General features: G+C 31.9%; 1 protein-coding gene across 1 annotated transcript; it reads right to left on the minus strand.

Annotated features, from left to right (window-relative positions):
• On the minus strand, window positions 1-27,880 carry LOC148311925 (uncharacterized). The gene is made up of 2 exons (XM_088278311.1): window positions 26,222-27,880; window positions 1-168 (listed from the first exon to the last, which is right to left on the minus strand). Exons 1-2 carry the CDS (start codon window positions 27,878-27,880, stop codon window positions 1-3), a joined length of 1,827 nt encoding a protein of 608 aa, XP_088134437.1.
• Between the last annotated feature and the right edge of the window lie 28 nt (window positions 27,881-27,908).

Here is a 27,908-nt window from a genome sequence, read left to right on the forward strand (position 1 = left end):
TTAGGAAATTTTAACTGTAAAGTATAAGTGGGCGGTGGGCATAAAAAGGTTGACAATCTCTGCACTGTATGGTATATGGTATATGGCACGTCGGACAACGCACAATGTCTGGTTTCCTATACTGTAGCAGTTGGGATTGAACTTGTAAAGTCGCTCTACTTCGCAAGCCTTTAAATGCCACACACTTTATTGCCCCATAAACCGGACCTCAAAGCTTACGATAAACCTCCTTTCGGCCGATCTTAATTATGACTAAAGGTGACGTCGCCGCCGATAGCGATCGATCTATTTCTCTTTAATGGACCCATGAAATAAAACAATATAATGTAATCCAATCACATCCGCGCAACTTGGTCTAGTTCTAGATACGTACAAGTGTTGGAAAATATTACGTGCCGAGCCTTCTTCAGTACACTACTATGGACTATTTTGTTAGAAATTCCAACATGTACGACAAATTTGCCCTAAATATTTATTTGATTTCCTTTAGTCATGGAAATAAACGATACTCGTCCGCCTCCGTAGTGTAATGGTCAGCACGCTCGACTACTGTTCTGGATGTACCGGGTTAGATCCTAGGGGGGGGGGGTCGAAAAAATAAATACGATTTTTCAATCAAATATTTATTCCTTGGATATAATATTACCTTGGACTGGTACCTGAAGTGGAGGGCTTTTTTTTGTTGTTTTTTTTTAGATGGGAATTGCATTTATTATTTACCTTGCTTATTATGTACAAGGTTTATAGATCATTTAGTGGATTTTTGTTTCTTCTAGCTAATTAAATATGTTTTTATTTGAATCTGTGTTGGGAACAGGAGGGATCATCTAGTGTGGGTCAAATAGGAACTTCTCTGCATTTGCTCATTGCTGGGAGACTGTTGACTGTCATCAGCAGACCTTCCGTTCCACTAGAAGAGGGTTCGGCATTTTGTGTCCTACTTTGGTTTATGTTACTAATGTCCTTCACTATTTTTATCATGTATGATACTACCTCTCGTGACAGTTCCTTATGAACTATCACGGATTCGATGTTGGATAGATCCTCACCCAGGCTCCTGCAACGCGCCTCCAGCTGTTGTCTTTGAAAGCTGAAAAGGCGGCAAAGCATCAACAGGTGAGGGAGGGCTGGCTCACCTCTCTTTCATGTATTAACGATCAAAACACACTGCGTTTATATGATTCAGTGCCCTATGCACCATTGGGGTGCGGATAAGGGTTAAAAAAGAATAAATAACACTTACTTATTAACTAATTAACCATTACACCGCTTTCCTGCAGGTGTAGGCATAGAGAATATCTTCGCATCTTCCACAATCATGCATCTCTCACAATAATCATTCTCATACATACACGCCGATAATTGCGACTGCTTGCCTGACTTCTTCTAAGTATTGGAAATACTTGAACATGCCATGTTTTCCTCAGTCGTCCTTTGCTACTATTACCAACCACATTCCCCTCAAATTTAGTTTTACCATCATTTCTTCACTCATTTGATTCACATGACCTTTCTTAAATAAATAAAAAAAATCGTTAAAACAATGTTGATTCATTTTAATAAATTTATAAAATGTGCCACGAAGTACCTGCGGAAAACATTCAAGAAATATCTTTATTTTTTTATGATACTTACATCAGCCTTGCATTCATTCTTTATATCACCATTCGTACATCTACCATACAAAGTTTTGCCGCACACACGTCTGAGAAAATTTCACTGCATTCAATATACATCAATCCTTTTTTGTCAACTCCATGCTTTACTTCAATGTTCTCACCTCAATATATCTATTTTATTTTGTTCTTCAACTATATTACGGTATTAATACAAATCTTGTATTTCATCATCGTTTACTGTTAATTTGTAGAAACATGAATCATATATTGTGCTTTTTTTTAAATCAAGCAATGCATGTGGGCATGTCATGTTTGTATTTTATTGAAATAATTTATTTTAATATACAATAGTATCAAACGACATCTCCGAACTAAAAATATCATACAACACAATACAACTAGTGCGTAGGGTTAGTTTAAATATAATATGCAATAACAGATAAAAAGTTGATAGATTTAGTACGGCCATTGTTTTATACTGCCCACTTGAATCAATGGGCATTGAAATGCGAAAGGTCTCTTCTAAAGGTCACGTTTAAATAATTAAATATTATGCTTGGTCAAGGGAAATAAAAAAAATTGTTTTGTAGATTCGTTATGCTTAAATGTAACTAAATGTTAAAGGGGTGATTCATTTAAGGAGGTAGGCAGGGCTATTTGTAAAACAAAAAAGGTCCCCGAACTTACTTCAATCTTTTCACTAAAAAAATTATTATCAAATACCATTTAAATAAAATTCAAAACCAATTTTTCCTATCGAATTACATTACAATATTTTTAAAACAAATTTTGACGAATTATATAAACATTAATTCATCTAATTAGATGAATTAATGTAATTATTTTTTTTACATTAATTAAATTAATGTCCGCCTCCGCCTGTCTGTCTGACCGCCTCCGTAGTGTAATGGTCAGCACGCTCGGCTACCGTTCTGGAGGTCCCGGGTTCGATTCCCAAGGGGGGCCAAATAAATATAAGAGATTTTTTCACTCCAATATTTATTCAACATTACCCTGGACTGGTACCTGAAATGAAGGGTTGATCACCTTTTCTTCGTGTGTAAACAATCAAGAAAACACGGCGTTTATATGACGCAGTGCCCTATGCACCATTGGGGTGCGAATAAGGGTTTTATTTTTTATATTAAATTAATGTAATTAAATTTTTATTATTAATTCATCAATTGATATCAAAAATTTAAAAAATAAATATAATCCGTGAAAAAAGGTGCCGCAACGTTTCACCGAGTTACATGAAAAAAAGCCCTGGTGGTAAGCATCAAATAAAGTCTAAAATTAGATGGCAAATAATTATTACAAATATTATTTAATTTATTTTGCAATTGACGCCAATTCCGAGTCAAACATCTTTTGAACTAAGCCACAGTGGGTGTCTAATATTTATATCACCATCGACTGGTCACCTTACCTTCATGTAATTAACGATCAAAAAAACTCTCATTAATACGATCCAATGGCTCATGCACCACTGGATACTTAAAAGTATTATAAAGAAGATTAAAAATAACTAAATTTCATAATAAAAATATTGAAATTCCGAAATTTATTTATGCTCATAAATTTATTATTATCAATAAATTTAATGTATTTATGATTGACGTTTATGAAGATGTATGGAGAAAAAAATATTTTCAACAAAATTTTGGTAATGTTAGTATGAGACCAATTACCGATTGGACTGAAGACATATTTCCCTGTATATTATGATGTAAATAAAAAGTTTAATGTGGACCATTTCTCGTTGACGAACACAATTTTTGCGCAGCATAAATTTGTTCCTACATGTGTTTGTTTACATTATTAGACCATAATTGTCACAGCTTCTGTACTTTATTTCTTTTACAGTCTATACAATACTTTACATTTTATTATATACAGTGCAATTATGGACATAGCTGAACAACCACTTTAGGAATCTTGCTTTAAATTAAGTAATATAAAGTACTATTGGTTGGACAAGGACTGCCCAGGACACGAATCACCGGCTGAAGGAGGGCCTATTATTACATAAATATTTATTTTAGGATATATTTTTAGTCGTCTTCTTCCTGGGTTCATCTCAGCTTATCGTCTTCGTAGACTGTTGGAGTCAGCTCTTCTCGTCCTCAGGTTGTAGGTTCTTCTATCAAATGCAACGTCACCTAGGTCATGCTTTCGAATCATGTTTTTTTCTGTAGCATCCTTGATTATTTTGGTCTTCGTCTAAATATCTTTTGAGAGAGATTCATGGCATATACTATTTTAACTAAACAAATTATGGGGAGAAAATGTGGAAGTCTTTTGAGAACAATAATAAAAGGTCTCCATGAGATTCTTCGATCAAATCTTGGTTAAATCTTCGCCAATCCCTCGATAAATGAATCCAGTATTTTTGTTCTTACAAAGAATAAGATATTTTCGAAATATTTATTAAGAGCCTGGGTGTAAAATGTTTCTCGGATTTAGTTGGTATTTTCTTACAGATTTCTTGCCAATAACTTCTTCTTATCCTGTCATCATGGCTAAGAATGGAAACGCCTTTTGGTGGATCTCTTTATCTGTAAAAAGTCTGTGCCATTTTTTGGCAGCGCTCCAGAGAGTTATAAAAATGATAATTTGTGAAATGTTAAAACAACATTTTGCAAATGAATATTTTATGAAAATATATAAAATAATCATATTCTAATATACGTTACGGTAATTTATTGTTTTATAATACCTAATAAGAGACCTACATTTGTTAAGTACGAAGAAGGGGTATCATTAAAAGATATATAAAATGTAACTTGTCATTACATGGAAATAATAAAATAATAAAAATTGCTGGATTTCCCAGGTTTGATTTCAAAGCGGGTCAAAAAAATACACAAAATATCCACTCTAATATGTTTTCAATGTTACCCTGGACTGGTACCTAAAACGATATACAGAAACCTTGCCTTCATACAATTAACGATCACCTGAACATTGATGCAGTATCCTATGCACCATTTGGTCTAGATGAGGGTCTTCCAACCCTTATCCGCACCGATAGGTCACAGTATTGTATTGACGCATTGTTATCTTAACTGTTACTTACCTAAAGGCAGGGTGAACACTCCTGCGCTTCAGGGGCCAGTTCAGGGTAATATTAAATAATTATTAGAGCGTGAAATCACTAAAATTTCTTTTCAAACCCTAGGAATCGAACCCGGGACCTCCAGCACACAAACCTTTCAACGTGGAGGCGGACAAAAATGATGGATGAAGAAATGTAATTCAATTCCTTTTTTAATTATTTGTTACTTTAAAATAGTTTTTGTGATTAACCAACTGAAATTATCCAACTCAGTGACCAGGAACTCATAATAATGATGGTTCGATAACACATGCAGCATTGTTTTTAATATAATAATATTCAAATGTCAAACAACACATTATTATATTTTTATATCATTTTCTCAAAAAAACTGATCCAATTCGAAGTCAAAAACGTGAATTTATTGCTCTTATTTCGCTCATATATTTTGATTATTACTTTGTAAGATACAATACAAGCTGTTAGCCTTTAACAAACGAGATAATGGGTGATTTAAATGGAAGATTTACGACTTGATACATATATGTAAAATGATTATTTTTATTTATTATTTTAACTCCGCGCGTAGTAATTAAGTGCATTTGTGACCTTATTATAACAATAGTAAGAGAGAATTAAATACCACACCAGTCTGTCTTTGGAAATATTCTTCCCCAATTCCACATTCATGCATTTCCTTATATTTAAACATACCCGCCGATTGATCGCTTTCAAGTATTTGAAATACTCGATCATCCCAATTCTTCTTAGGTCTACTCTGCTCCTATTTCTAAATATATCCACCACATATAATTGTTTTACCGTTCTGTATGTCCAAACCATCTCAACATGATTTTCTTAATTTTGTCGATAATGCCTTGTTTTGTTTCCTAATTTCACCATTCATACATCTATCATACATCATTTTGATGCACATTCGTCTGTGAGATCACATTGTGACTGAACTCTGTTTAATTTTAATCATCAGAGTTTAATAATATCTTTATAAAATTAATTAACTTTGTTTTCACCACTTTTTTTATGAATACAATTTAACCTATTAGTTTCGACAATACCTTATTATTATTAGGGTTTATTTAAAATCAAAAACATTAAAAACATTAAAAAACACTTTTACAAAAAACGTCCACACACTACATGAAAATCCTAAGCATTTAGGATTTTCATGTATCGTAATTTTTGGTGAGAGTATTCTAATGTTTTTGATGATGATAAGGTATTTTCGAAACTGGCAGGTTAAATTGTATTAATAAAAAAGTCGTGTAAACAAAGTTAATTAATTTAATAAAGATATTATAAAATGTGCCACAAAGTATCTGCGGAAAATATTCAAGAAAGTGTTTATTAAATTCTAAAACATTAAAAATATTAAAATACTCATAATTAATTACATTCCCTTACCAATAACTAAATCCTAAATGTTATTGTGCATTTCGTAGCAACTCCGATGGAGTTATTGGTAAGGGAATGTAATTAATTATGAGTATTTTAATGTTTTAGAATTTAATAAACTCTGATGATGACAAGGTTCTTGTCGAAACCGGTAGGTTAAAGTGTACTTATAATAAGAAAGTGGTTAACACAAAGTTGTTTAATTTTATAATTTTTAATTATGGGTTGAAAATATAACATGTCTAGTATCGACCCACATGTATTGTGTCTCAGACTATGAGATCTCGGGATAAAATATATAGTTCAACAATAATTCATTCAGACATGTCTATTTTTACTTTCATTGTCCTTAGGTGTATCGGAAAAAATAATTACGATGTATTCGTTTGACATTTGGGTAGATATTTTCCCTTTCTTCGTATTATTTGCAAAACTTCTATAAATAATGCTTTTCCGTCAGGGGACAGCCTCCTTTATCACCTCCCCCAAATTGATACTACCCCCTTCCTTACCTACCTACCTGCCACCTTAACCCCTAACACAGGGGTTCCCTATCTTTTTCAGCCCACGGTGCACTTACAAGCCTAGTATTTTGTCACGGCGCCCTACATTAGTAAGCTATTTGGAATAGATATAGTGACTATATAGGTATATATATATATATATATATATATATATATATATATATATATATATATATATATATATATATATATATATATATATATATATATATATTTATATATATATATATATATATATATATATATATATATATATATATATATATATATATATATATATATACATATATATATATATATATATATATATATATATATATATATATATATATATATATATACATATATATATACATATATATATATATATATATATATATATATATATATATATATATATATATATATATATATATATATATATATATATATATATATATATATATATATATATATATATATATATATATATATATATAAATATATAAATATATATATATATATATATATATATATATATATATATATATATATATATTTATATATATATATATATATATATATATATATATATATATATATATATATATATATATATATATATATATATGTATATGTATGGGGTCTTTCTGACCATATTGTTGATGCTCCATCTCTGACGCACTCTTTGTTTTATTAAAATTTAAAGATAGAAAGCAGTAGTCGAAAGAAATAGGTACCTACAATAATAGTAGTTGGGTAGATAGGGACAAAAATTAAAACATCCATAATATGAAATCAAGTTTTACTATATTTATAAGAATAAAGAATTGACACAGAGAACAACAAAAAAGAAAATATTTGTGGTTTCGGATAATGATAGAGGATCGACTCACGGCGCCCCTCTTTACTTTCTACCGCGAACCAGGGCGCCGCGGCTCACACTTTGGGAACCCCTGCCCTACCACCTTAACGCCCACCCTAACATCTACGTGTAGGAGTAATTGGGTGCAGAAAGGAAGCTGAATTTTCAATATTTCTAAGTGCTGTCTTGAGCCATACATCTATTTTATGATCAGCAAAACACTTTTGTTCGGTACAATAAAGTGGGGTCTCGTCCGAACACAAAATAATTTCCTATTATTTTTTGACATTTCAACAAAGATGAAGAAAAATATAAAGTTTGGGTGTTTCCGGGGCTAACAACCAACATAGGCTGGTTTAAGTTATCACTATACACACAATCACCAATTCTACCCATGATTGACAACCACACTACTCAAATTCTTGGAACTTCTAGATACTTATTGATCAAATTAGAAACATAGTGTTTCAATTCACTAGAGACATGGTGGGATGAGGGAAGCTTTTCATTAAGTAGAAACTCTTTTATTTGTAATAAACTGGATAAAGTTGTCACTTTACACACATGTAACATTCATCAATTCAAACAAACAAATGGACATCAAATACATGATGAAAGAGTTTCTGCTCAATAAACAACTAAATTTCTGTTCAACAATGGTGTTTAAAGTGAACACTTAATCCGGCCTATGACAGGTCATAAGCCCTGTAAATACATAGTTTTCTTTATTTCCTTCGTTGACATATTATTAATATTTAAAACAAAAACTAATTTACAAAACTTTCATTTGTGAACACAGATTTGGACTCACTTAAAAGTTCTGAATAAAATTTAGTCTTTAATTTACAGCTTACTTGTATAAAATGTCTCAATTCTTCACAATATTTTGTGTGTATCCAAATACAAATGGGTAGAATCGGTTAATGTTTCATGTGCGCAAAGTGATCACTCAAACCAGCCTTTGACGGTCTTTAGCCTCGTAAATGCCCAGACTTTCATATTCTTCTTTATCTTTGTTGAGATGTCAAAAAATTACATTAAATTCTTCAACTATATTAAACAAATTAATAACCTCTGATAATTGGTAAACAATTAAATTGAAAACAAAGAAAGCTGTTTTTTTTAAGCTTACTTCGTTTACTAAAACATTTCACCCCACATGACACAAGTAACCACATTCAATCGTTACGCAATATTTTTCATTCTCCAATAACATTGTGTATCCGATATTTTAAGGTTAATTTATGAAGAACACTTATTCAGCTGTGGTTCAAAGCAGTATAATGATATTTTTTTATTTCGGCACATAATTTTTTGATTTTTATTATGAACACATAATATGGACATTGTGTCGTTTAAGAGGTAATATGACGAACTTACATATTTTTACTTCAGGAGAAATAAAAAACAAGCCAGTTGTCATTAAGGTATTGACGGAGTATATACGTATATTATTTAAAAAAATTATAATCCCAATCATGCTTTTGTTGGGTAAAATATCCAAAATTTAACACGGTTATTGGATTGAATTTTACTTTAATTTATATATACCATATATGATAATATGTGACGAACACTCTACAGTATTTGATAATGTCTTAATAAGACGAAACGCGCCACATAGTATCATATATATGTAAATAAAAGAATAATACAATCCAATAACCGTGTTTAATTTTGGATATATGGTATGACCCAAGAATTCAAAATGTATTCTACTAACTGTCTGCCGTTACAATAAATAAATGCTTCTAATTAAAGAGAAGTAGACATGCCTAAAAATTACTTATTAGAATATAAGATGAAATATGTGTGGACTTGGCACATATTCGAAAATTAAATTAATAATTACTAATTATTAATGCATACACTCACACACATGATATATAATATGTTTATAATCAAATGGTGAAAAAAGGAAGGCTAAAATTAAGAAAGAAATGTTGAGATGGTTTGGATAAGTGGAAAAAAATGATTAAAGAAAAAGCAGTAAAACAAATTTATACAACGAATGAGGTTGGAAAAAGAAGCCAAGGAAAAAAAGAAAAACTAAACGCATGAATGTGGAAGAGGCGAAGAATATGTACATGTTTATAAATAAATAAATTTATATATTATTTTATTAGATTAAAACCAATATACATTTATATATATATATATATATATATATATATATATATATATATATATATATATATATATATATATATATATTTATATATATATATATATATATATATATATATATATATATATATATATATATATATATATATATATATGTATATATATATATATATATATATATATATATATATACATATATATATATATATATATATATATATATATATATATATATATATATATATATATATATATATATATATATATATATATATATATATATATATATATATATATATATATATATTTATACTCGTATATACATATATGTATGTTATAAATAATATAAATAACGAAAATATATAATATGAATTTAATGTGTAGGTGCTTTTGCCCTACAGCATAACGTTTATTGTTATAGAAATATGAATACGACCATGGTTGATTAAGTAGAGATCGAAGAACAATATTCTTGTATTGGTTTTTCTCAAAATACTGTGAAAACAATACATTCTGAGAACTTGGGAGGGAAATTGTTTCGAGAATTGTTTGAAGCTTCAGTTTCTGAAATTTTATATAACTGTTAAAATTTTCTATTAAATATTTCACCGAAACGTTCAAAAGTTTTAATAGAATTCCATAATTTATCACTAAATATGATAACTTTTTTACTAAGTTACTTTTCATACATTTTTTACTCAATTTTAAAGTTTGTTCCTAGTTATCTTCTAAAGATGGAGATTGACCGGAGCATTTCGTCGTAACATCGCTCGCGGCGAGCATCAGCGAGCATCCGAAACTATGGATGGAGCGCTCGGCTCGCTGTACTGACTGCCTGAATGCTCGCATTGTAACGTGTTACGTTACGACGAAATGCTCCGGTCAGTCTCCACCTTTACAAACTAATTTTTTTAATATATTTTTAATTTTTATTTATATAAACTGTAAACATTTATTTAAAAGTACAATTATGATACATATTTAAAGTTTTTTCTGCAGATGCTCACCAAGCCACCTTGTGTGTCTTGTCGGTGGAGCTCTTTTTACAAACTTTAATTTTTTAAATATATTTAAACCTAATTTACACACAAAAAAGAGAGAAAAAAAATCATATTACAATTTCCATAGAATTAACTCTTGATCATTTACCTTTTCCTTTATTTTGCTTTTGTTCCATATTTTATTTTGACCTCTAACCTCCGTCAGCAACAAATTAAAAATATGTTAAAAAAAATCATGGATGCCATTTTTCCTGTTGGGTGTTCCTACTTTTCAACAACCCATAAAATATCCTTCTTTTTCTTCCCGGCTTCTTCCCAACTTCGTTTTTGTAGACTATTCTAATCAGCTTTCTTCATTGTTCTCGGGTTGTAGGTCCTTCTATCATGGACATATATACATCACATGCATGCATACATACATACATTCAGATATTTTATAATTAAATTATTGTTTGTATTCGTATTTTTAAAATAATTTCTAGTTTATCTAACGAAAACGTTATGTTTAAAAAACAAATGAAAAACATTATTCAGAAATTATAATATAAAATAAATATTTTCTTAACTTAATTAATAAATTGTCTATTTTCTTTCATTCATTCGCTTTTGTGTCAGTATTTCATAACAAGTATTTGGACACACTCAAAATGTTGAAAATAAATGTATTCTTCCTATTCGCCCTCACAAATAATTTTCAAACACAACGTTTATAATTCAAAAAGGATTTCAAATAATTTACAGGAATATCACTAACTTAATAACATAACATTAAATATAATGATTTATTCCAAGTCCTTATCGAGGATCGAACCTTTGACTCCTTCATTGCTGCGCATAATAAGAGGCATGGAGCGAGCAACACATACAATATACATATGCACACATATAACAATAAGGCTATCATAATATCCATATCCATGACTTTGCAAGACTTATATACACACTTGTAAGGTGCCCTAGCGATATTTGAATACGATAATATTGAATTCCCGAAGGAATACAGGGTGTTTTTAAACGAGACTTAATTATAAATAACAAACGATTTTCATTTAAAGACACACCATTCTTGTTCATCACTGTGACATTGTACTTCGTAGCTAAATTTCCCAGGTGTATCATCAATTTTTTCCTTAAATTATACACTGACAATATTTACTGCATTATTGTATCCAACTACAAAGATATAATAATGTACATAGGTATTGCTAGTATACTTCTAAATACCTTAATAAAAGTCATCTAAAGCCGTATGTTTTGTATATCATTTTGTATCTTATTCGTTTTTAGCAACAGCAAAAAATATTATATATTTATTTTTTAATTTTAGTTTTACTTAATTAATACCACTATCTCTTAAAACCTATTATGAAACTTAGAATTAGCATCACATACGGTGTTTGAAAATGATGCGGAATGCATCGAAACACGTGTCACAATAGATTTTAAGAGATAATGATATTTATTAAGTAAAACGTTAATTAAGAATGGATAGCTTTGACCACAAAGCAACTGCCGAATCAATTGATGAAATAGCTTCTTACGATTGCTGAATGCATGTGCGAAAGTACAAACTATAGAAGACGACCCCGCTTGATCTTTATGGACCAAATCATCTCCGATATGCATTGTAGCGGGTAAGCCAAATTGAAGAGTCGGTTGGAGACTGATCACGAAAAAAGGAAATCAATCATCACACAGATCATAATCCACGAAGAAGATTTGTTGGGTATTTTCTTTATTAAAAAAAATATATATTCCTTGTAATTTAAATGAACACCCTATACGTTGTTCTGTACTGTAGGATATTATGAGAAAAGTACACATTCCTCTAAACTCTAGACGTTGTACGAGCATAGCACCAAAGGACTATACGGGAACCAGTGGCATTTGCAATAAACCAATCCGCAATACGATTATATCCGTGGGAGGATATCGGGATAGGTAATGGTCCCCATACTAGGATGTGGACGCAGGATATAGCTATTGGTAAAGTTCACCAGGTGGTTTTATAGGCGGAAATTACAAGCGAGTAAAAATAAAGAGTCAGTAAAAAAGCTTCGCTGTTAAATACGCTGTTTTTTTAAACGCGATTTATTTCATAAATAAAATGTAACTTTGTTTCAAAATCACTTTAAATATTTTATTATAACTTAATTATAATGTCTACCGGTTTCAAAGCTAACAGCTTCTTTATAGCTTCGAAACCGGTAGACATTATAATTAAGTTATAATAAAATGTGTATAGTGATTTTGAAAACAAGTTACACTTTAACTATAAAATGGAAAATCAAAAAGTTAGTGCTTCAAATATAAATTATATAGCTATATATTTTTATTTCTGGATCATTTTTCAGCATTTCAAGTGTTTAAAAACTGAAATATTAACTTTTGATATGTTATTTACTGTTTTGGCATTCACTTTGTTGTAAGACATGATTAAATTCAAACACTTTCCTTACCACTTAATTATTATACTTTAACAACTTGTTTCGGAAGCTACAGATACTTCTATCTACGATTTAATATAAACTCTTCTTTCAATTTCGAGTAGTGTATATATTTAAATCAGTAGATGAAAGCATTTATAGCGTCCAAAACAAGTCGTTAAATTATAAAACTCAAATAGTAAAAAACAAGCGTTTTATTTATAATTTAACTTTTGTGTCCTTATAAATAAATTAATACTAAATTCCGTGATTTAAAAAAATTTTAAAAATGATATTTGTTTGAAATATATAAATATATTTATATGAATGTGTCTGCCTTCGTAATATGGTGGTTATTGCGTTTGGATACCGTGTTGGAAGTCCCAGGTTCGAATCCCATGCATGTATTCAGTTATACAGTTTACATACGTATATAAGTGCACATATATTTTTTATTAACAGTATTTTTCAAATAATTCTAATACTCCAGAAGGGGGAAACAAATACAATAAAAGGATATATGATTTTTTATTAAATTGTATTTGTATTTTTACCTTGTTTGTAGACACAAAGAGTTATGAGTCTATAAAAACAATTCAAATTATAGCTAACCAAAATCACGTTACAATTTCTTCAAAGGATAATGACAATAGTAACACAACATGTAAATTGTATTTATAAAATAAACAAAATATGCAAATCCTTTTCGTTTGGATCTGCACCGGTAAAGATGTCAGCCGGTTAAAACTCAAAGTTCACCCGAGCGTCTCGTTTGTAAAATCATAAATTTGAATGGGAGAATCTACTCTAGTTTTCAGCAGCAAAATGCCCCTAAATTGGAAGAAATGCACACTACATATTTTACGGTTCTAAACTTACTTTGAAAACTGTTGGTTCAAAAACTACATACATTAGGTTGTCCGAACGATCTCCCCTGTAATGTAGATAAAACGTGGATAAATAAATAGGTGGATGGCACTCACTCGGTTTTTCGTCATTCAAATACAATTACCCGCCAATTGTTACGACTCCTAATCTAGCCACTTTCAAGTATTTGGCATACCTGATCGTGCCATGTTTTTCTCGGTCTTTCTTTGCTCCTTTTTCCACTAACAATCGTAACAATCGGCGGGTATGTATGAGGAGATGCATGAACGTGGAAGAGGCGAAGAATGTTTGCAAAGACAGAGTGGTATGGCGATCTATTTTCTCTGCCTACCCCTGCGGAGAAGCGGCGTGATGGTTAGTTAGTTAGTTTTAAATACAATTAGCTGCGATGTTATTTTCGCACTTTAAATTAATAAAACATTTTGAAATACCATTATGTCTAGAAGAGGACAATCTCTCTTTGTTGAAAAATCTTTGCGGCCTCGTCAGTACGGGTTAGAATTATTGCATGTGAATCATGGTAGTTACGAAAAATTAGGGGGGTGTATTTTAATTTTTTTTTTAATGGAGATATTCGATTTAATTTTCGGTCATATAAGGCAGTCCTATGCAACCTTTTCTCACCTACGATACACTAAAATTCTTCCTAGTATTCCGCGGCACACCAAAAGCTAAAGTACATAGATCATTGAAAAATTATTTAATTGTAGTAAGTATTGTCCACCTCCGTAGTATAATGGTCAGTACGCTCAGCTACCGTTCTGGAGGTCCTTATATTATAAGGGCCACCCTCATATACACATATCGCTCACTCCTTTCAAGAACGTCATAAATCAAAAAACTTGATTTTTCAGGAGAACGTTTTTAAAGTTTAAAAATATAATACAAAGGATTAAAAATAAGTTACTAGCCACTTATTGAACTTTTTATCGTGCAACAGATCCTTCTAGGTAAAACCTGAAGGTTTTTATCCATTTGAAAAATGTTAAGTACATTTAAAAAAATAATTAAACAATACCATTTCATCAAAATGCAAAAACAACACTATCTGACCTGTAGCGGGTAAATATTAAGTTAAAAATATGCATTTTTGCTGGGATATAGTACATTTTCTGGGCATTCCGAAAACATGCACAACTGAAAATTGACAATTTTTTATTTATGACGTTCTTGAAAGGAGTGAGCGATATGTAAAATATCGTTATTTGTCGAATAAAATGATCTGCCTTTATTATAGAGTTTCATATATTTGATACCAATAGTGCAAAAGAGGAATAAAAAGCAAGTATGAACGTCGGAGCAATTCATAGTGATGTGTTATTTTAAGACATCTAATATTTCATGATATATCGCCTTCAGAGGTTAAATCCAGTGTTTGAGTATGATCGTATATAAAAGTATTCATATGGTATACATATGAACGAGTATATAAACATATATTTTTAATATCATCACTAGTCGAATAAAATTATCTGCCTCTGTTACAATGATACTGTCATTTATTTGATACCAATGCACATAAGGACGGATGGCCGATTTAGCGCGCCAAAAATATAATATTGGGTTTTATTTAATATTCTGATCGGAAAATGATAAAAGATGCTTTTTAAATAATTATCTTATTTAAAAATGCCCAATTTGGTTGTTTGGGGGTTGGATTTTCATAAATTCTAATGGAAAAAAAACACCTTTACCTTTGCACCACTGCAATTGTGCAAAGGTAAAATTTTGAGAGATTTTTTGAACAACAAAAGACCGATGTGGTTTTAGCCGAAAAACAATAAGCTTTAAACTCATATTATTTGTGGAATATATAAAATAAAACCGTTTGCAAAAGGAGTTATTATCTCATTTACATAACCTTCCCTTTTGTGTAATTCAGCATAATGGATACTCATATTCCAGATGAACCGTGCAGAGGAAACTGGGGTACAGTCGTTTTGTGAATATTCAGAAAATATTTCAATACCCTTTTGTAGTTCAGCCCTTTATGTTCGGAATACGCCCTTTTTCATAAAGTAAAGCGGATACATTGAAGGGTAAAGCAAACCCATATGGTATAAAGGTCAAACTGGCATTGGTTATCTCGCAAATGGTTTATCGATATTTTTTTATTAATCTTGCGATATATGGATTGTATGATTTTATGAGATAGGAACCTAATAGATCTGCTCTGACTACGTGAGTAGGTAGCGTAAAAGGCAGCGGTTGATTTGTTGGTGATTTGTTGAGGAATGTATCGTTTCATATATTAGTGAAAACGGTTTGAGTTTCACACTTCACTCACTCCTTTCAAGAACATCACAAATCAAAAATCGTCAATTTTCAGTAAAGCATGTTTTCGGAATGCCCAAAAAATGTACTATATATCCCAGCAAAAGCGGCATATTTCAAACTAATATTTACCCGCTACAGGGCAGAAAGTGCTGTATTTGCATTTTGAAGAAAAGGTATTGTTAAATTTTTTTTTTTAAATATACTAAATATTTATCAAATGGAGAAAAATCCCTCAGATTTCACCTAAAAAGATCTGTTGCACAGTAAAAAGTTTAAAAAGTAGCTTGATATTTATTTTTAATACTTTGTATTTTATTTTTAAACTTAAAAAACGTTCTCCTGAAAAATCAAGTTTTTTTTATTTATGACGTTCTTGAAAGGAGTGAGCGACTTGTACGAGTACATCAGAATTATCAAAGATCAATATGTCGTAGTCATACAGGAGAAAGTGACCAAGTCCATTTTTTACCAAAACTTGATTATTGACTATTAGATATCTTACTAGCTTAATACTGCCATGAAAAAATCTACTGAATATTAAAAAAGTTTTTAATATTCAGTAAAATTTTCTGATTTGGTATACTGCTTGCAAAATTAAATAAAGTACCCGGTGTACTCGTAACGAATTGGTTCAAGCGTCTACTTCATTTTTATGACGAAACACGCCTCCAGCTTTTCACGAAAAATACATATAATTTTTTTTACTTTCAATTTTATGCTAATCAACTTTGATTTTGTGATTTTCCCTTTTCCGTTAGATCGTAAAATTCGGAAAAGTCTCTTAATTGGGTTCGAATAACGTTTTTTATTGATAAAGAAAACGGCTTGAGTAAAAAAATTCAAGTAAAATGTTTTACTACCGAAATATATTGTTTATTTATGTATATATATATATATATATATATATATATATATATATATATATATATATATATATATATATTTATATATATACATATATATATATATATATATATATATATATTATATATATATATATATATATATATATATATATATATATATATATATATATATATATATATATATATATATATATATATATTTATATATATATAATTATATCATATTATTTTTTGACATCTAATCAAAGATGAAGAAGAATATGGAAGTCTGGACATTTACGGGGCTGACGACCATCATAGGCTGGTTTAAGTGATCACTTTACACACGTGTAACATTCACCAATTCTACCCATTATTGACAACCACACTACTAAATTTCTCTGAAGTTCTATATGCACAATATGATACGATTTCGAAACGGTGTTCTTGAATCACTAGAACATCACTAGAGACATCTATTGGTGAGATAAAAAGAAACCTTTTTTTAAAGTAGAATCTCTTATATTTGTATGTGAGATCCGAATCCTGGATTATAATCACATCCATGAGAAACGCCTGAAAATATCATTTTCATTTTTATTATTACGGCTTATAATTTGACGAGATAATTTATTTACAATATTTTGAGTGTGTCCAAATACTTGTTCACAAATCTGGATTATCTCAAATTAAAGAAGTTATTTTTTATATTGTTTTTTGACATCTCATCAAAGATGAAGGAGAATATGGGCATTTACGGGGCCATAAACTAGGCGATACAATTGTCACAATAGTAATTTTTATGTGTTTTTTTAATAAAATAAAACTTAGTAGACCCAAAAAATCTGTGTTTGATTTTAAAAAAATACACAAATACATGTATAAGTCAAGTATCCTTGATTGAATAAACAAATACAGAATTTAATAAAATACATATGTACGAAAGCGTGAAATCAATACGGAAAATCCTAGTGAGGAAACATTTAAAATTCATGTTACATGTTTTTTTAAACGAATAAATATGTACAGTTAGAGGAATTATGTCAACTCACGCTGGTTTTATGATCCGTGTTGGCTTTTTTTACAAGTGACAAAAAATAAATAAAAATTGTTCTAGCCTCGAATATTTTATTTATTAACGATCTTTTTCACCCGTATTTCATATTTTCGACACTTTATCCGATGTTTATTCTTCCAAGGTCTCCAAGTTGAACTAATATATTTAGCGACGACCTTTTACGGAACGGAGAATGATCGGATCTAGACCGAGTCCCCGCCATACTTCTTTTTTACATACTTCTCAGTGTATATCCAGTGGCGTCTTGTGATATTATTTTTATCAAGATTTTTTTTATTGAAATACGAACGTAGATAAAAAAGATGATTTTTTTTAATATTAAATATTAAAAACAAACACTGATTTTCAGAGTCTACTTAATCGTATTTTATTATTGAAAACACATTAAAATAAAAATTTGAAAATTTTTACATTATTAATTTAAAGGTGGAGACTGACCGGAGCATTTGGTCGTAACGTAGCACGTTACGATGCGAGCATTCAGGCAGTCAGTACACCGAGCCGAGCGCTCCATCCATAGTTTCGGATGCTCGGTGATGCTCGCCGCGAGCAATGTTACGACGTTATGTTACGACGAAATGCTCCGGTCAGTCTCCACCTTAAGATTTTATCAAGATTTGTTTTTATATCTGAACGTAGATAAGAAGTTGAAAATGAATGTATTAAATATTGAAATCAAACACAGATTTTTAGAGTCTATTTAATCGTATTTTATTATTGAAAACACATTAAAATACAATTTCAAAAAATCTTTCATGATTAATTTAAGATTAACTAAGTAAATACTACTATTTCTTTAAATCTGTTATGACTCGTGTTTCGATACATTCCGCATTATTTTTAAACACACCAAATGTTGCGGAATGCATCGAAACACGTGTTACAATAGATTTTAAGAAAATGTGGTATTTACTAAGTAAAACTTGAATTAAAATCAAAAGATTTTACCACAGTGTAATTGCCGAATCAATTAAAGAAATTTGACATTTGTTCGAAAATGCAATAACAAGGCGTAACAATTGTTCCAAATTTTATTTTTTATGTAAGTATGTATTTATAATAATAATTTAATAGACTCTAAAAATAAGTGTTTGATTTGAATTTTTAATATATAAATTTAAATTGAGCTCTACAAATTAATAATAAGAATAAATAATACTGAAGAATATTCGAACAGAATGCGAAAATATGCATTCCAAAAAGGTTTCAGAAGAATATTGGAAAATAATGCGAAAACATGCATTTCACAAAGGTTTTTGCTTTTAAAAACTTACTTTAGACTACGAATTTTGCTCAACAAGTAATTAACAAACAGAAGATGCTTTCATTGAACCATAAAAATAACTTTTAACTTGAGAAGCATATGGTAGTTATCAATCATGGGTAGAATGGTGAATGTTGCATGTATATAAAGTGTTTACTTAAACCATTTTATGACAAATTGTATGCCTTATAAACATCTTTCCATATTCTGTTTCATATTAATTGAGATATCCAATTAAAAATCTCGGGGAACATTTTGTTTTTCTCTCCCTCTCTTTCTCTCTATCTCTCTCTCTCTCTCTCTCTCACACACACACACACACACACACACACACACACACACACACACACACTCACACATACAAAATCTATCACATTCTTTTTTTATTTTATAAATTTCAATTCTATCACGTGTTCTGTACCGCACGCGAAATTTATTTCCATGTATTTTTGGGTATAATTATCTTTTACTGCACGCCACTGATTTGGTTATTCGGTAACATTTTTGACCGGTTATCATCCCATTACATCCACAATAAACAAGACAAGTAGAGGAAATGTCTTTTATAAAATATGCGTCTATTAGTCAAAACACAATAACTGTTTTGACATAATTTCGACCTTAGTAATATTAAATACAGAAACAAATGTATTGTTATAAAATCCCACTCTTTAATATGTTAATAATATTATTTGATTTTATTTCTTTGCAATGTTTGATAGTTCGGATGTTTTAAATGAGAAGCAGAGTATAAATAAAATTCAATTTAAGATAATAACATCGAATAGAACGAGGACGATCAAAAAACACTTGGCGCAACCAGATCAATCAGAATAAAAAATCTGGTGGTGTCAAAAGTCTTCGTTATATGGACGGCATGTATGACGAGATATTTGGATGTGAAGGAAGCTAGGAGTGTATGTTAGGATAGACGAGTGTGGCGTTCCATCCTCTCTGCCTACCTCTACAGAGAAACGGCGTGATGGTAATAGTCTTCTTCTTTTAACCCTTATCCGCACCCAATGGTGCATATGACTCTGCAACATATTGACGCAACGTCATCTTGATCGTGGATTGCATGAAGACAAGGTGGTCCCTGAGAAGTTCTGTGCTTCAGGTGCCAGTCCAAGGTGATACTAATAAATATGCGACGTAAATTCAAATATTTATTTGGACCTCCCAGGGAATTAAACTCTGGACCTCCATCACTGTATCTAAACCCAGTTACCACTACACTATGGAGGCAGACAAAAAATATGATTACAGCAGTAGAAGTATATTTTTTAAACAATATACTCGTATATTATTGAAAAAAATGTTTTTTTTTTTTTAAAGAGTGTTCATTAAAATTAATTGCATCTCTCACGGTCAATATTTAACGTTTTGAGATTCATACGTTCTCTCTTTATTAAACAAATATATTTTCTTGCAAAATACTTAAATTTACACACCGTTATTTAAAAAAAAATCAATATCAATATATTTACATATATACATATATATATATATATATAATATATATATATATATATATATATATATATATATATATATATATATATATATATATATATATATATATATATATATATATATATATATATATATATATATATATATATATATATATATATATATATATATATATATATATATATATATATATATATATATATATATATATATATATATATATATATATATATATATATATATATATATATATATATATATATACATATATATTGAATTTATGAGGCGAATGTAATTGAAAAAAAGAAGCAGAGGAAGACCGAGAAAAACATGGCACGATCAGGAATGCTAAATACTTGAAAGTGGTCAGGTTAGGAGTCGTAAAATCGGCGTTTATGTATGAGGAGATGCATGAACGTGGAAGAGGCGAAGAATGTTTGCAAAGACAGAGTGGTGTGGCGTTCTATTCTCTCTGCCTACCCCTGCGGAGAAGCGGCGAGAAACGATCTGGCATACCCAAAATATAGGTAGGTTTTTATAAATTAACATGCATACGTACAATGTAGATAAAAGGAATCAGAAAGGCCAACAAACTCACCATGGTGATATGGTAAAGAATTCTGAATCTTCAAACAGGGTATATTATTATGCCTTATGGGATTTTTTATAGCTTCATTCCCTTCGAAGCCTTGGCCTTTCCTCACAGCGTTTTCCTGTCTCGAGTGTGCATTTATGCACTTATAATACATTTCTCTAAATACCACTTGTTCCTCCAGGATGTAGTGAGGATATGAATGCATATGTTGTGCTAACAGACCATACACGCTATGATTTTTTGATACGATTTTATCGTGATGATTTGATCGCGACTTCGATTGTAGTTTAACCTGGATGTAGAAAAAGAATGCACTAGTTAAACAGGAATATTTAACCTTTTTATAATTTCATTATTTTGGAAATAATTTAACTCCAATCAATAAACGTATTTGAATAGAATAGTTTTTTTTAGTTGCCTTATTAGGATAATTTTTATCATTACAATCCCCACTGAATTGTGCATATGGCACTGCATCGCATCAACGCAATGTAGTTTTGATCGTTAATTATAGAAGGTTTTAAGCTCTGCGCTTCAGGTAACAGTTTAGGACAATATTAAATCATCATGGGAGTGAAAAACCACTTATATATATTTAATCTCTCCTAGGAATTGAATCCAAGACTTCCATCATGGTAGTCAAACTCCAAAGCCACTACAGTACGAACCAGTACGAACGCGGATTTGCGATTTTGCGTTTTTAGTATTAAGTAGGTACTAACATAAGTATTAACTATAAATAGGATAAATATTACTTTGAATAAAAAGCCCAAAACTCGCAAACCTTGGGATCATTCTATATTAGTTTTAATAAACAAAATTTCCTTAAACTGCACGTGTATGGTGAGCTTTACGCCCAGAACCAATGTTGTTATTATACTAACCAGTATGCAACGAGATTATTTTAATCTTATTTTGCTCGCAATCAAATCATGGGGGTGCTTTTATTAAAATATCAATGTTAATCTGTACCTACGAGTACATAATGTCATTGTAAATTAACAGTCATGCATGCAGTTACACATTTCACTGTCAGTGAAGAATAAAATACAAAATATAATGTAACCGGATCACGGTCACACCTTAATAAACAAAATAAATACTTCATGGCGTAAAAACATAACTAACAATACGAAAATATGTATGTATCTTTTAGTTTTAAATTAAAGTAAATTTATTTATAGTTTTTTTATGTAACCGGATTAATCACGCTTTAATAAATGGGTGTAAAAATATATAATTTATAAAAAAATAAAGAAATCTTATATACTTCATAAAATAAAACTACTTTTTTAACCACTTTTTATGGGCACACTGATTCCAACCGGTTTCGACAAGAACCTTGTCATCATCAGGGTTTATGTACTGATTCTAAAACATTGAAATACTCATAGTTAGGTTATAGATAATTGTAAAAAATATAATACTCATAGTTAGGTAATAAAAACATTCAAGGAAAATGATTTTTAAATATCTCTAAGGTTGAAAAATAATACGGATGTCTGAGCATTTACAGGGCTTACGACAGTCATAGGTTGGTTTGAGTGATCACTTAACACACGTGTAACATTTACCAATTCTACCCATGACTCACAACCAAAGTTCTATATATATATATATATATATATATATATATATATATATATATATATATATATATATATATATATATATATATATATATATATATATATATATAATCCAATTTCGAAACATTGTTCTAGAATCACTAAAATTTCACAAGAAACATCTTTTAATTTATAATAGAAAGTTTTTGTTTATCTTTATACATATAAAAAAATCTAATAAAACAGCTAACGAAATGTTTAGGATTTCCACACAACAATTGATACATTGTTGCCTAATACATTTCAGCGGGGGCCATTTGTACCGTTAGGAAGAAAAATACAAATGATGAATCTTGCGCGTTTGTATTAGTACTCTAAAGTGCTCTTCCACTTAAAGGTACTCTATGTTGTGAATTACCTAGAGTATATTTTTAATCTTTACCCAACGATTACTGTATTTTTTTTCTAAATGAAAGCGTGTAGTAAAAAATATTTTTTTTTATATCTCAGCAAAGATAGAAGAAAATGAAAGTGTTGGTAATTACAAGGCTTACAACCTGTCATAGGCAGGTTTAAGTAATCACCTTCTTTAAAAATGTCTGTGATAAAGATCTGATAAACAAAAAAACTAATTCAACTCTATTGTAATTCAACTCTAAAAATTGTTGTAGATAGTGGTAAAAACTATGTAGCATGTCAATGAAGGTTTTAATTGAAGGATGAATACATCATTTAATCTGTTTGATTATCAATCATGGGTAGGATGGTAAATGCTACACGCGTATAAAGTGTTCACTTAAAGTAGCCTCTGACAGGTTGTAAGCCCTGTAAATTTCCATATTTCCGTACTTCCATATTCATCTTCATATGCGTTGAGATATCGATTAAAAATCTTGATATAAATAACTCCTTTATGGAACAAAATGCAAAATTTGTGCCTTAATGTTTAGAAACATTCAAAATATTGTGATATATTCATATTATTATTTAATTAACTTTTCTCTTTCTATTCTTGGGTGATTCCATAAGTTGTTATTTAGGGTTCCTACGCAATTCATAATAAATATAACATTTAGGATTTTTTAGAGTGTGTGGAAGTTTTTGGTAAGGAAATGTAATTGAATATTTTAATGTTTTAGCTGAAGTGTAATGGTCAACACGCTCGGCTACCGTTCTGGGGGTCCCGGGTTCGATTCCCAGGGGGGGTCAAATAAATATAAGTGATTTTTTCACTATAATATTTATTCAATATTAACCTGGACTGGTACCTGAAGCGGAGGGCTGATCACCTTTCCGTCATGTGTAAACGATCAAAATAACACTGCGTTTATATGAAACAGTGCCCTATGCACCATTGGGGTGCGTAAAATGGTTTTATTATTTTATTTATTAATGTTTTAGAATTAAATATACCCTGATGATGACAAGGTTCTTGTCGAAACCGGTAGGTTAAAGTGTAAAAAAAATTGTTTAATTTTATAAAGTTCAAACTTAAGTGGTAAAAAACGAGTTTTTTCATTTAAAATTTCATATTTTTTTGACATCTCATCAAAGATGAAGAAGAATATGGAAGTCTGGGCATTTACGGGGCTGACGAAATTAATTGGTCAATTTACACACGTATACCATTTACCAATTCAGCCTATTATGACAACCACATTATTAAAATTCTTGGAAGTTCTGTATATATATATATATATATATATATATATATATATATATATATATATATATATATATATATATATATATATATATATATATATATATATATATATATATATATATATATATTCTTCTTCTTCTTTTTCCATGTTCGCTCCCTAGGTGGAGCATATGGCCAACACGAGTCGTCTCCAAGTCACTCTGTCACGCGCCATCTCCTTGGCTTCCTCCCAGGTCAGTCCGGCGTCTCGAAGTTCCGCTGAGTATAGTCGGTGAATGGTCGTCAGCGGCCTTCCGGGGCGCCGGAATCCTCGGGGTTGGAAGAAGAGACATGAGGGGTTGATGCCCTCAGGTGGCATTCTAAGGACATGTCCCAACCATGTCCACCTTCTTCTCTTCAGGACTTCCAGTATGAGGGGCTGTTGAGTTCTTCTCCTCACATCATCATTCCTGACGAAGTCATACCACTTTATACCCAGTATTCGCCTCAGGCATCTATTTTCAAAACTTGCTAGTTTCTTGCTTTGAGCTTTGGTGAGGTGCCACGACTCACATCCGTACAGCAACACTGTTAGGATGCAGGCGTTAAAGAGACGACACTTGGTTTTTGTCGAGTAAAGCAGTGAGTCCCAGACATTGCGCATTTTATTGAATATGGCTCCTGCCATTCCGAGCCGTACATTCAGTTCCTTCTGGACACTACCATCCTCCACCATGAGTGTTCCAAGGTATCTGAAGGTGTCGACTCGAACGAGCGCTCGTCCCTCACAAGTAAGATGTTGATCTCGGTCCGGACAGGCTGAGTTGCACATGACATTGGTCTTTTTGGCGTTCACTCTTAGGCCTAACCGAGCGGAGTTTATTTGGAGGGAGTCAATTATATCTTGCAGGGCTCCGATCGATGTATCTATTAGAACTGCATCGTCCGCATATTCTAAATCGCATAATTTCTGAGCAGGACTCACTGCAATTCCTCGATCCGGTGGAATTGACATTCGTAGGATGAAGTCAAACATGATGATGAAGAGAAATGGGGCTAGTACACAGCCTTGCTTCACCCCAGTAGAGACCTCAAATGGTTCACTGCACACATCATCTATTCTAACGCAGCATTCGCTGTTAGTGTGAAGCGCCCTGATAATGGCCACAATTTTGACAGGAACTCCATATGCTTCTATGATATTCCAAAGAGAAGACCTATGCGGGCTGTCGAAAGCTTTTTCGTAGTCTACAAAACAGCAGGCAAGGGCGCAGTTCCATTCGTTACTTTGCTGTAACAGGCAGTTCCATTCGTTACTTTGCTGTAACAGGCATCGTAAGTTATGTATATGGTCAGCGCACGCCCTGCCTGGTAGAAAGCCCGCTTGGTTCTCTCTGAGGACTCGCATTATTGGTTTTTGGATTCTTGCCAAAATTATTTGTGCCAGAATTTTTCCAGGAACGCTTAAAAGAGTAATGCCACGGTAGTTATCACACAACAGCGGATCACCCTTTTTGTGGAGGGCTATAACTTCCCCGTTTACCCAATCCTTCGGGCACCTTTCCTCTTCCCATACCTTTGAAAGTAGGTGATACAGGGGGTCGAGGAGAGCGTCCATGCCACTCTTGACGTATTCCGGATGTATTTCATCGACACCAGGCGCTTTTCCGTTTTTCAGCTTTTTAATAGCTGATATGATTTCAGTATGCGTTGGAGTGCTTTGCGAAATATCGTGTGCTCGCGGAATGTTCAGTTGGGCAGAAACTGAGGGCACATGAAGGGGGTCTAAGGGGGGTGGACGATTTAGCACGCGGCAGAAGTGATCTCTCCATATGCTTTTCACGCATTCGGGCTCAGACTCGATTTGGCCGCTCGGGCCACGAACTGGGCCTGCGGTCGGGGGCCGCTTACCACAGATTTGGTGCGTAATCTTAAAAAGCTTAGAAGTATCACCTCTACGGGCTGCTTGTTCGGCTGCTGCTATTTGTGTGTCCAGGGAACGGCGTTTATCCCGCCTTGCGGATCTTTTGACAGCCAGGTGCTTCCATTTATATTGCGCTCGGAGACTTTCGAGCTTACCCTGGTCAGTTTCCGCATCTTTTAAGAGTTTTATGTTGGCCCTTTCTTCTATTAGTTCCCACGTTTCATCCGACATCCATTTGGGTCGATTTGACGGCTTCATTCCGAGAACCCTTTGAGCTGACGTAACTATGGCTGTTTTGATGTTATGCCATGTGCTTTCGATAGGGTCATTATCATCGGAATGTTGCTGCTCGAGTCCCTCCCTGACGGCGATATCATAGTTAAGCCAGGACATTGTCTCCTTCAGCTTATCAATGTTGACCTGACTCCTCTTCTTTGGCTTGGCAGTGCGGTTTAATTTCAGCCTTATTTTGCCTGTGAGTAGCTCATGATCACTATAGATATCGGCGCCTCTGTATGTGCGGACGTCTAGGAGTTCTCTACGATGGGCTGCAGTGTAAAGAAAATGGTCAATCTGCGTTTTTGTATTGCCATCGGGAGAAGTCCAAGTATACTTGTGGATATTTTTGTGAGGAAAAATTGTACCACCTATTAAGAGCTCATTTAAGGTTGCGAGTTCGATGAGCCGCTCACCGTTATCGTTAATGCAACCGAGGCCGTGGCTACCCATCACTGTTGGACCGAGTGCTACGTTGGTGCCGACTCTTGCGTTAAGGTCTCCCATTACAATGACGCGGTCCCTTTTCGGGACCGAGGATATTGCGGAGTGCAGAGAGTCGTAAAAAGCATCTTTAACGTGATCGTCGGCATCTTCTGTGGGGGCATAGCATTGGAGTATGGTTACAGAGCTATCTGTGGTTTTGAAAGTTGCGCGTAAAACTCTTTCAGAAATTGGTTCCCATTTTTGGAGGCAGCGAGCCGCTTTGTCTGTCATTATAAGTGCCACTCCCTGTCGATGGTACTGCTCTTGTCCTGAATAGATGATTGTGTGTTTCTCCAGCAGTTTCTTTCCTGAGCCTTTCCATCGCGTCTCGCTCAGTCCCAGGATGTCCAATTTGTACATCTTCATGATGCGAGTAGCGTGCAGGTCTTTTCCAGGAGTGCGCATGGTTCGCACATTATATGTGCCAACGTGAAGCGTTGCACTGTTGGAGAGTAATTCCTTATCTTTAACATTATCCTTTTTACGTTTGCCGGGCCGTGAGTCAGGTGTTTGTGTCCGAGGCTGACTTGTTGTTGGTATCGTAATCATGTTTATTTAAAGAGACCGGGTGATTAAC

Source organism: Brachycentrus maculatus, unplaced genomic scaffold (genome assembly GCF_059751285.1).
Source record: "Brachycentrus maculatus isolate JH-2025_06_01 unplaced genomic scaffold, ASM5975128v1 h1tg000055l, whole genome shotgun sequence".
Lineage (NCBI taxonomy): Eukaryota > Metazoa > Arthropoda > Insecta > Trichoptera > Brachycentridae > Brachycentrus > Brachycentrus maculatus.

Excerpts from the sequence above, each read along its gene's own strand:
- LOC148311925 (XM_088278311.1), bottom strand. The coding sequence starts at position 27,880 with ATGATTACGATACCAACAACAAGTCAGCCTCGGACACAAACACCTGAC. Across the intron at positions 169-26,221 it reads TGTATCACCTACTTTCAAAG|GCTTGCGAAGTAGAGCGACT; the intron begins GTATGGGAAGAG and ends TGGCATTTAAAG.